Here is a 10779-nt window from a genome sequence, read left to right as displayed (position 1 = left end):
AAGGTAAGAAAGATCATTCAACGATAGGGAATTTTCTATCTACAATTTTGATGCGCCAACATGAAAGTCGTCTGCCGGTTTGTTCGCAGTTTATGCAAAGTTTCTATTGACTACAAAATTGATTAATTTTTCCTAAATTTGTGTTTGCCTAGCTATATGAGAGGAAGAACTAATCTTTTTTTTTCAACTTTTAAGTTTCAAACGTTGTTAGCGCTCTGAAGACCTTAATTATTCGATCGTTATATACAACTGGAAAAAAGGGAAACCACCCCCTAACAAAATTAAGCAAATAATGACTCATTTACTTTTCTAGTTTCATAATAATTATCTCCCATACAATACACATGATTAATCATTCACGAGTGACTGCAGTGCTCCAACGCCAAGCACGTGTAGCATACCCTCCCCCATGTTTTGAAGGACGACCGGTAGAGTAATTAAGCCTCAATGGATTCCCAACCGCCGTATGTCCCCCGAAATGTTCTGCTCCTACTGTGCTAATGAAGACGGGCCGCCATACAGTATGCTATGAGGGAAATTTTGCCCGGGCAGCGGCACTATGGCTTACTCTTATATCGAATTCCTACTGCCAAGGGATCTTTTACGTGCACGCCAATGTATACACGCGTATGTCCCCCGGAATGCCGAGAAACCACCTGAAAGCAGTAGGACTTGTCATCAAAGGCTCCTTACTGAAAGATGGCCACCAGAGAATACTGGAATGGTAGGGACTGGAACCCAAGGGTGTGACTGAGCATCCATTCGTCAAATGAAAGTATGTTTCTGCTCAATGTCACGGATAGACGACTTATGGTATGAAGGCTCACTTATGGTGTGGGGAAGTGTTTCGCACGATTGCAAGCTGGGCATGTTCACCATACCAGGCGACCAGTGCACTCGCATTGTCATGGAATCGGTTGTTATACCCCATTTTAACAACCAGGAATTCGCCAAACGGCTAAACCTCAATCAAAATAACGCTGAAACGACTTAATTCGCTGGAGCACATATGAGATGTCATTGGTCGTGGGATACAGGCAATGGTCCCCTCTGTACAGAATTTGCAAGAACTGGAAGCTGTATTATAGGGTGGCAACATTGTCCTTTGTTCAGATCAGACGTTTCACAGAAGAGGTAAAACGCAACCTAGAAGCCGTCATCCAGACGCGGGGAGGGAATCTACACGCACTAAGCTTAAATAAAACCTCAGGTTTAACCCCGGTTGTCCACAATGTCAGGGACTACTTTTTCATCCCTAGGTTACAAACGGTTAATGAGAAAATTGTACAAACACAATTCTGGAACAAGGCTTTCACTGCGTTTTTTTGGAACAATACATATTCTTTTATATCTTTAATATTAATATCTGACATTTATATGAACAATAATTTGATGAATAATTATATAAACAATATTAATGTTAAAAAATATATATATTATTTGGCAACGAGTGCATATACGGGTATAGTTATATAAAAGTAGGAGTTGTTCTAGGGTCAGACAGTATTTACATTTTGTGGATTTTCTGTAATATTAATGTTTACTGTTGGTTTATTTTCTGTAATAATTATATAACACACAAATTAACTTTCTAAAAGGGGTTAATCTTCCAAATGTACTCAATACGTTAGAAATGTTACATATCCTAAAAAATAAAAACCCAATAGAGCAATCGCCAAAGGTTATGTGTACATTCTAAAATCTTTAATGTACGTTTAACATAATTATATTCAGTCAAATACAGTTCATGATTGTAACCATAGTAACACTGGCACCCTTTTGTAAAATAAAGTTAGAAAGTATGATATCGTTTTGTCCGTTTGAAATTGGACAAGGCTAAAAATTTAGAAATAATAACCAATCAACATAATTTCTCGTGATAAGCCGGGCATAAATAAAATACATAAATTGGGTTTTGATGTATTCGCTAATTTGACTTGATGCCCGATGGAAAAAGCTGAATAAAAATCAACGTGAACCCGACAACAAAATACGGTCGCGTGCATTCACGTTAAGAGCAGAATCGGGAGTCTGATAATATCAGGCCGATAGCTGGTACCCCGATAGCAAATATTCAAACCCGGGAACCAATTAAAAAATATGAATTATCTGAAAGGTTGCAAGCTATATTCATATGTGTTCATGTGGATTTTTCCTGCTCTATGTTGGAATGCTAAACACCAGGGAAGGCATGCAGCATTCTACTCTTCTTCTGGTATCTTGTACAACGCTTGCGCAGTAATCTCTTCTGGAACCGTCTAAACTGTCTCGACATTTGTTTTTGTTCTTTGCTAATATTTTTTTGCTTAGACTTGTACACTTCAGTAACAACGGCCATTTTGTCCATCAAGAAGGCATACCTTAAAATAAAATGTCTTCTTCAATTAAAGTAAAGATGCGTGATTTGTACTTTTCGGAAACTATCAAATTCCTCACGGCTTCAACCACGCTAATATGTACTCATTGATTTTTTAAACTATTAATTAAAGATACATTATGGGTGATTCGATAACGAGTTTTCAGTTCTCACTATAATAGTTAAAAACTAGATAATGTAAAGGCAATTTGCTGAAAATTTCATTCAAATTGATCCACTATGAACCGAGAACTAAGCGATTAAAATTTCCGCCTAGTCTCTATCATCATTACTAAAGTCAGTATACGATAAACAGCATAGTCTCGATTATCCATTTAATCGTTAAATCGTGAAGGAAAGTTATGCAGTAAATCGGCTCATAATCCACTAAAGATCGCAGGCTAGCGATGCCATCTAGAGTTGATTGTGATCTGGATAGGTTAATTAATGTCTAATTAATAATTTAGATAACATTTCAGACCTAAAGAAAGACCAGCAATAGGCAGATTTAGCTCTTGCATAATGTATGTTTAAGAAAAAAAAAACACCAAAGAACAAAACAATTTCTGGACTGATATTCCTATTTAGGGATTCAACATATATATTGTTATTTGCAAGTGATATTTATGAATCAGGAAATAAGTTTACACACATAACTGACTATCTTAAAATTAACTGACTATCGTGAAATTGGAAATGTTTATCTGAAATAATGACAATGAATCTGACACAGTTATGTGCAACTTAAAAAATTTCCGATTGTCCATTTAAGAAAGGAAGTTTGCTAACGGGCAGAATATTTTCATATCTAGTTGTGTTTTATTTATGTTCCATTGTTTCTGGTAATCTTGGAGACACCAAGGCCCATACATTCAACATATTACATGGGTCTTACTATAAATACGAGGGTTATCGCAAATTTAAAACAACATCAGAAGCAAATGAAAAATGTTCAAGTTAATTTACGTTAATGTTTAATTTAATTCATTTGTTTACGATCAGATATTAAACTGTACTTACACCAAATTATCTTCGTCATCTCTGAATCGTTTTGGAATTCCAGCCATAAAAATATAATTCTTATTGACTTCAACAGAGGGACACATACAAGACGATCTCTTTAATAAAATCATTTTATCTTTGCTTTTAATTTCAATAGCGCCACCTAAATAAAACGGTATTGAAATATATAGGCTTTATATAACAGCTTCTCAAATGAGGAATATTTGAATTTCACGAATATACGCCCACCAGCAGCATTTTGGTTTTAAAGAATTTCCATGTTTTGATAATAACTTTGTGATACAGGTTGATATATAGTCATGTGATGACAATGTTTTAGTATACAAATGGAAGAGCACAGATACAAGTGCGCGAAGGAATGTGTAGCTTCACCGATATGGCGACAATTATAGGAAACACGATATAATTTTTATCCAGCTAAATGTCTACATGATAAGGCTCCTACATATCGGGGGAGCCGCGGTGATTCAGTGATCAGTGAGTAAGACCAGGCCCGTAACTAAGGGTGGGGGGGCGCAGGGGAGACAAAGCACCCCTGAGAACACCACCCCCGCCCCTCGTTGCTCTGACCTAGTTACGGCCCTGAGTAAGACGTTGGCTGGCTATGCTGGAGTTGTGTGTTCGCTGAGGTCTCATGTACACATTGGCTTTCACGTAAAACAGTCATTGACATACGCCCACAGCAGCTAAGTCGTCCGGGCAGTCAACAAGAGTTGTCGCATATTTTTTCTATTGTCCATAATGAAACATTTATAATACACTAAAATCTGATTTAGAGTAACAACACATTGGCTTTCACGTAAAACAGACATTGACAGTTGAAATTGGAAAGATAGGTTGCCAGGCAACGAAACATAGGCCCACAGCAGCTAAGTCGTCCGTCAGTCAACAAGAGTTGTCTCATATTTTTTCTATTGTCCATAATGAAACATTTATAATACACTAAAATCTGATTTAGAGTAACAACTTATTAAGTAATTATCAGAAAATCATTAGAATTTTTTGTGCTTTTAGTTCTGCCCCATGGAAACGTTTAGTATACGAAACATTTAATATCATGAATTTAGCTGTTCAAGTTATCAAAAGTCATTGAAAATCAATATACTTGTTTGTCTCAAGACCTTAAACTCTGTTTATCGATCTAAAGTCAATCGGATGATAACTTTGGTCTCTAGAGCGTCCACAAGATTTTTCAAAGTTATCACGGGCCATAACTCTTGTAGTAATTATTGGAAATCGTTGAAAATCACTGGGCTTCTATGTCTTGCGACCTTAAACACTGTGTATAAATTTAAAGTCAATCGAATATTAACTTTAGCCTCTAGAGCGTTCACAAGAATTTTCGAAGTGATCAAGGGCCATAACTCTGGTAATAATTATCAGAAATCGTTGAAAATCAATAGGCTTCTTCGTCTCATGACCTTAAACACTGTGTATCAATTTAAAGTCAATCGGATATTAACTTTGACCTCTAGAGCGTGCACAAGATGTTTTGAAGTTATCAAGGGCCATAACTCTGGCAGTAATTATCGAAAATAGGCTTCTTCGTCTCATGACCTTAAACACTGTGTATCAATTTAAAGTCAATCGGATATTAATTTAGCCTATAGAGCGTCCACAAGCAATTGTGGGCACCGGACGGACGGACGGACAGACGGACGGACGGGGGCTTTAAAAAAAGCAACATATCGGTTTATAGTAGGTAGTGTACTACTTTTCAATTTTGTTGGCTTTATTCAGTAAACGACTGTAGCTGAACCAAGTTACATTGACATTCTATAGTTCCACTGACACAGAAACTTACTGGAAAATATAACTCTTTGAACACTTGCTAGAACTCTTTCAAACCCGGCTGATTCCTCTTGTTTATCTAATACTTTAATCTGTAATACTAAAAATCAGAAATTAAATGTTCGAAAACAAACCAGGGTTACTTTACTCTGATACAGGACACATGGTAATCATTCCTATTTTGGCCCAACCTATCGACAAGGGCGATGATATAATCATTTCGTGTCGTAGTTAAATATACATTAGTTAAGAGCTAAATTGCAAGTCTTTCTTTAATTAGGCTTAAGATGTTATAGAAATTATTAATTAGACCTTTATTTACATGGCAAGCTCAAAATCCACTATGTGGACCCTCGGATGGTTTGGATACAGCTTGGATTTAAACAGTCCATTTAATAATTAAATCAATAAATGGCTGACCAAGCTAACGTCGCGTCACTACCGTAGACTTCCGATGAAAGGCCTGCCAATCAAGGGTATATCGTAGCCATTTAGAATGTTACTTGATAATCGAGGATATGTGGATGGAGTTATCGTCTATCAATCAAAAAATCGGCAATTCTCGGAAACGGCGCGGAGACAGTTGATACCTAATTCTACTCCAAACTGTCAACAGTGTAAATTGACATTCCAATTTATCTGTTAGCACCATGACCTTATTGGCAATTCAGACAGGTTGACTGAAATTCCAATTTACGAAAAATCTGAAAGCACGATAAAAGACCAATTTGGAAGCTCGATAAAAGAACAATTTGAAAAGCATGATTTTCAACTATAAAAGAACGTACCATATGTAGAATTGAGACAGGCATATTTGATTATATCATTCCATTTCTTACCATACCAAATATTTTCACACTGACTACATCGTCCTGTTTATAAAATATACAAACAATATCCCAATTAATTCTAAAGTAACCAATATCATTTATTAGCTTTAATCCTATAAGTGTTAAATATCAATCAAACAAGCATGATTCAAGCGTTTCGGAAATGTGGTGTTCATTTCAGCGCAAGCCACATCAGCAGTGAGTCTGTATTAAGTATCATACGTAGCTGAAGTAAACGTTGATTCGCTTTCTAGAAAATGCTTGTTTTTTGTGATTATCACAAATTGACGTAATCATTAAGAATCCAGTAATTCTCGTAAATATGATTCTGGAATATATTTTATTCGACCTTTAATTAAGCAACAGCACAATACTGTACGCCTTTACGAACCATTTTGAGTACAAATTTAAAGCGGAGGGCTAGGTTTTATTCAGTAAGATTAGTCATAATTCTAAAGTATTCTTCTAGAGTTTAAAGAAGCTAAATCGCTAATATTTGGGAACTAGAAATTGACACAAATGGATCGCAACGCATATAATAATGTAATATGAATGTATATGAACTGATTTACATTCAACCGTTTCTGTTTTACTGTAATTTCTAAATAGTTATGTTCGCCGAAATATGCCAGAAGTCTCAATCGAATGGCAATTTCTAACGTCTGGTTATTCCAGTCTACGCCGATAATATTTATTGCGCATGCTCTCCAGATAAGAATATGGCGTCACCGTTTGACATGACTTGTGGAATATGCCTAGCCTCGTTTTTCGTGTCCCTTATGACAAATAGCTCTGAAACGCATTATGGTACATGATTCGTCTACCAATCGTAAAATGTTTATTTTGTCTTAAATATTGGATATCAGAAGTCCATCTTTGCCCGGTAAGATCATAGCATCAATGTTGATTTAAATTGACAAATAATTCGTGTTTTCAATATCGAAGATTTTGGATGATATTAAGTTAGTGACTTAGCTACTTTAAGAATCCAAGGAATCAAAAAAACGTTTCTTATTAATACGAGGAGTAAAAATCATGAAAATTTCAATGTTTGACTTCATTATGCGCCTGTTCTATCCACCCAACGGGTCGGGTAATCGAGTAGTCAAAGTCCCCCATCAAAGCAAATTTCGTCGATTGGCTAATCTACGGGATTCCCGGATTTCCTTTCACTGCCCAAGAATTATCTAAATAAAGATTTATACAATCTCTCGTATCCATCAGCCCACCTTGTTGGTCAAATGTAATAAAAAGTCAATTGATAATGGATATCTTAAATGAACCTTACCTTCTAAACACTGGCAAATACTCTTTTGTTTGTCACAGAAATTAGTAAGATGACCACTAACATTATCCGGCTTGTAGAAATAAGAGCATCTTATTGCTAAAATATAATGTAAATTGAAAATTTATATCAAAGCTATGAGCAAAGCTATGAGCAATATTTTGCCAAGAGAGCGACAATTTCGCGTATTATTCATTGAATTTAAACTGCCATGTGCCTGGCCATACGTATAGTTGAACCTCGGGTTTTCGTTTCATTCGAATGACTAGACGCTTCCTTTTGTCGCCTAGCCCCTGAAGCTGCATCAGACTGGAAAATACCAAGGACCAACACCGGGATCGAACTTTGGACCACTTGGTTTGTGCGCCATACTCACTGAGTCACTGTGGCTCCCAGACAAATACTAGACGGCATCAATCAAACACAAGACTACACCTCTCACACATATGAGATCAGTTACAAATCATACGTTTTGAAGGTATTTTTGAAATAGTAAAAATAAAAAGAAATGTGGTTTACTGACACGTCAGCACCAAACGGGCTATATTGTTTTGAAATAGTAAGCATACCTTGCCTCTTGCAAGAACCAACTATCAGTAACTTATGAATAGTGGCTTTCGCTTTTTATTATTTTATTTTTGTAAAAAAAAAAGACCGCACGAACGCGGTTTATAATTTTCAATATAACAATTATACCTGGATTACAAAATCCTATTTAAATATAACAGCTATACCTGGATTATAGTAATCAAAGACTTGAACTTTAGCAGGTTGAATATTTTCTACGATATGTTTCTGTTTAGCTCTGAACTTAAAACATTCTGTTCTTTTGTGAGATATCTGCAAAAAGTAAATTATGACTATGTGTCATTTCATTTCATTGACTTTGTTTAAACAAAAATTAAATTCAATCTAGCATTTTTCTTTCATTATTCGTGATTCGAGTGTTCATTTTTTTAAGTTTACAATGGGAAGTCATAGAAATATTTACTCGTACTGATGATAATAAGTATTTGGCAGTAGTAAAATATAAGCCAGGATCAGAAGAAAAACCCATGTATTGCTGAGGCAACCTTATTATAATATTTTCATGATCTAAATCGCTAATATTTTGGATTTAGAAATTAACACAAATGATTCCCAATGCATAAAATAATGTAATGTGAATGTATATAAACTGATTTATATTCCATCGTTTCAGTATTTACTATAATTCCAAATCAGTTATGTTTGGCGAAATACGCCAGAAGTATCAATCGAATGGCAATCTCTAGCGTCTGGTTATTCCCGCCTACACCGATAGTATTTAATGTACATGCTCCCCAGATAAGAATATGGCGTCAGCGTTTGATATGACTTGTGGAATATATCTAGCCTCATTCTTTGAGTCCCTTGTTACAAATGGCGCTGAAACGCATTATGGTACACGATTCGTGTACCAATGGTAAAATGTTTATTTTGCCCTATATTGGATTTCAGAAGCCCACAAAACCGACAAATAATTCGTGTTTTCAATGTCGAAGATTTTGGATGATACTGAGTTAGAGACATAGCTACTTTAAGATGAACACCCGAATTCGAAACAACTGGATCGTTATTTATTATTTGAATAACAATCGGAATATTGTTTTGTCCTTTTTGTTTGTTTCAGGCCGACACCTTTACCTTGTACTGCCGAGGAATCCTTATCATGATCATAACAAGGAATACTAATAGTTTATATGATTTAAGGAATGCATCTCTCTGAATAACGAGAAAGCTAGTAATATGTTTTTCAAACGCGATTCAACTTTACACTAACAAATAACGGTATGTCCGTTATACATAGTGATACACGCCTTACGACGTAAATACGAAAACAAAATTCAATCACACACTGCCATTAAATTCATTGGAATTAGTAGTGGATGAAAAAAGTACGTCATTGAATAATAACCAATGACCCACCTCTTCAACATAAAGAATAACAGAGCGCTGTGATGTCTCAAAATGCTGGATTTTGCCATTGGTCTTCATCTTGAATTAGAAAAAAGATAACACATTTGATTTATTATTACAGGCTTGAAAGCAATATAATATAACAGGTATAGTTTATTTATGTGGCCATATATAATTCAGAATTTCATTAAATAACCAATAAAGCACCAAAACAATCTGGCCTTCAATTCAATGTCACATTTAAATTATACTGTACCAAATTAAGATCGTTGTCTATTGGTTGATAGCCAGTGAATAGACCAACATCCAAAACTGACATCCCTGTTTCTTGATTTCCTTGAAATCTAAAATAGAAATTATAAATTTTCCTCAACATAACATTCACCCTTGATAGGCGATAAATAAACTATTTTTTGCTCGTGTATTATTGAAATGGGTTTAAGACAAAGTTCCCTCTTATCACCTATCTTGTTTTACTCTTTCCATTTTCAGGCGTAGTTCCCCCCTTGTCAGTGGTGCAGGACAGAGGGCCTGACAATGGACAACGTATAGTCGTTTGGTGGTACGAGAAACCGAGGCCCCGTGTACACTTTGGTGTGCATGTAAAAGAACCCTTGGCAGTTGGAATTCGATATATGAGTAGGCTATAGCGCCGCTGTCCGGTCAAATTTCCCTCATAGCACACTGTAGTCCAGTCGGAGCAGACCAGTAGAAGACATTAAATCCCAATTCATTTCATTTTACTTACTCTTGCCATTAATAAATTCCACAAAATCATGCGATATGCCGATTGCCGAACCATTTTTTATAAACCTTTGTCGTGCAAATACAGATTTATTATATTGATACATACCGAACACAAACTTCTATACACAGCACACGAGCACTGATAGATCGTCTTGAACGCTGATGATTATAAGGAGTTCTTCCTATATGGAAAAAGGGTCGCCCTATACGAGAACCAACATTGGTATTTTCTTCTTCGTCAGTTTTAAAATTTAATCGTTGTATACGTGGTATTATGTCTGGAAATTTGAAATTCTCGTAATCATCTTCTTCTTCTTCCTCCACAGCATTATCACACGACTGAGAACATAGCTCACAATTTGTTCTGTAAATTACAACCATCTCTGTATTATCACTTTAGAATTTTATTTTACAAAATACATAACCAAAATCTGTGTGTCTCTCAGCGGCCTGTTTCACGAAATTTTAACTAAGATAAAATCCAAATTTTAGTAATTTGATTGGATAACATTAGATTGATTTTAGTGCTTAGCCAATCAAAATTGAAGTATCTACTAAAATTTGGATTTTATCTTTAGTTAAAATTTCGTGAAACAGGGCCCAGAATGTTTAAAGAGTAGCCCGTTCTTATAGCTTTGTGAAATGGAACTCATGCAAGTGGTCTGGGTTTTCACAAGTTTGTTTTGTTAGTGCATGAAATGAGATGAAATATCGTGAGCAATTGGAATATATATATCACAGTCTATAAAATAATTTGTAACATTGACGGGAAATTTCCTGTTGAATAAGCAGATTGTTTTCCCGCTAGT

The 10779-nt window shown here is 35.5% G+C and overlaps 1 protein-coding gene across 1 annotated transcript in view; it reads right to left on the bottom strand.

Moving 5' to 3' along the window:
- Positions 1-1340: 1340 nt before the first annotated feature.
- Positions 1341-10779, bottom strand: part of LOC126819212 (venom factor) — a 29964-nt gene continuing 20525 nt past the window's right edge. The window contains exons 31-39 of the mRNA XM_050547124.2: positions 10077-10334; positions 9480-9567; positions 9233-9301; positions 8020-8125; positions 7289-7384; positions 5959-6042; positions 5184-5270; positions 3377-3521; positions 1341-2360 (exon numbers count right to left, since the gene is read on the bottom strand). Of these exons, the coding sequence (XP_050403081.1) occupies positions 2174-2360; positions 3377-3521; positions 5184-5270; positions 5959-6042; positions 7289-7384; positions 8020-8125; positions 9233-9301; positions 9480-9567; positions 10077-10334 (1120 nt within the window). The 3' untranslated portion in view covers positions 1341-2173. The remainder of the gene's footprint in view (positions 2361-3376; positions 3522-5183; positions 5271-5958; positions 6043-7288; positions 7385-8019; positions 8126-9232; positions 9302-9479; positions 9568-10076; positions 10335-10779) is intronic.

This window comes from Patella vulgata, chromosome 1 (assembly GCF_932274485.2).
Source record: "Patella vulgata chromosome 1, xgPatVulg1.2, whole genome shotgun sequence".
Classification (NCBI taxonomy): domain Eukaryota; kingdom Metazoa; phylum Mollusca; class Gastropoda; family Patellidae; genus Patella; species Patella vulgata.
The sequence above is the reverse complement of the archived record's forward strand: the minus strand, read 5'-3'. Positions and strand labels throughout refer to the sequence as shown.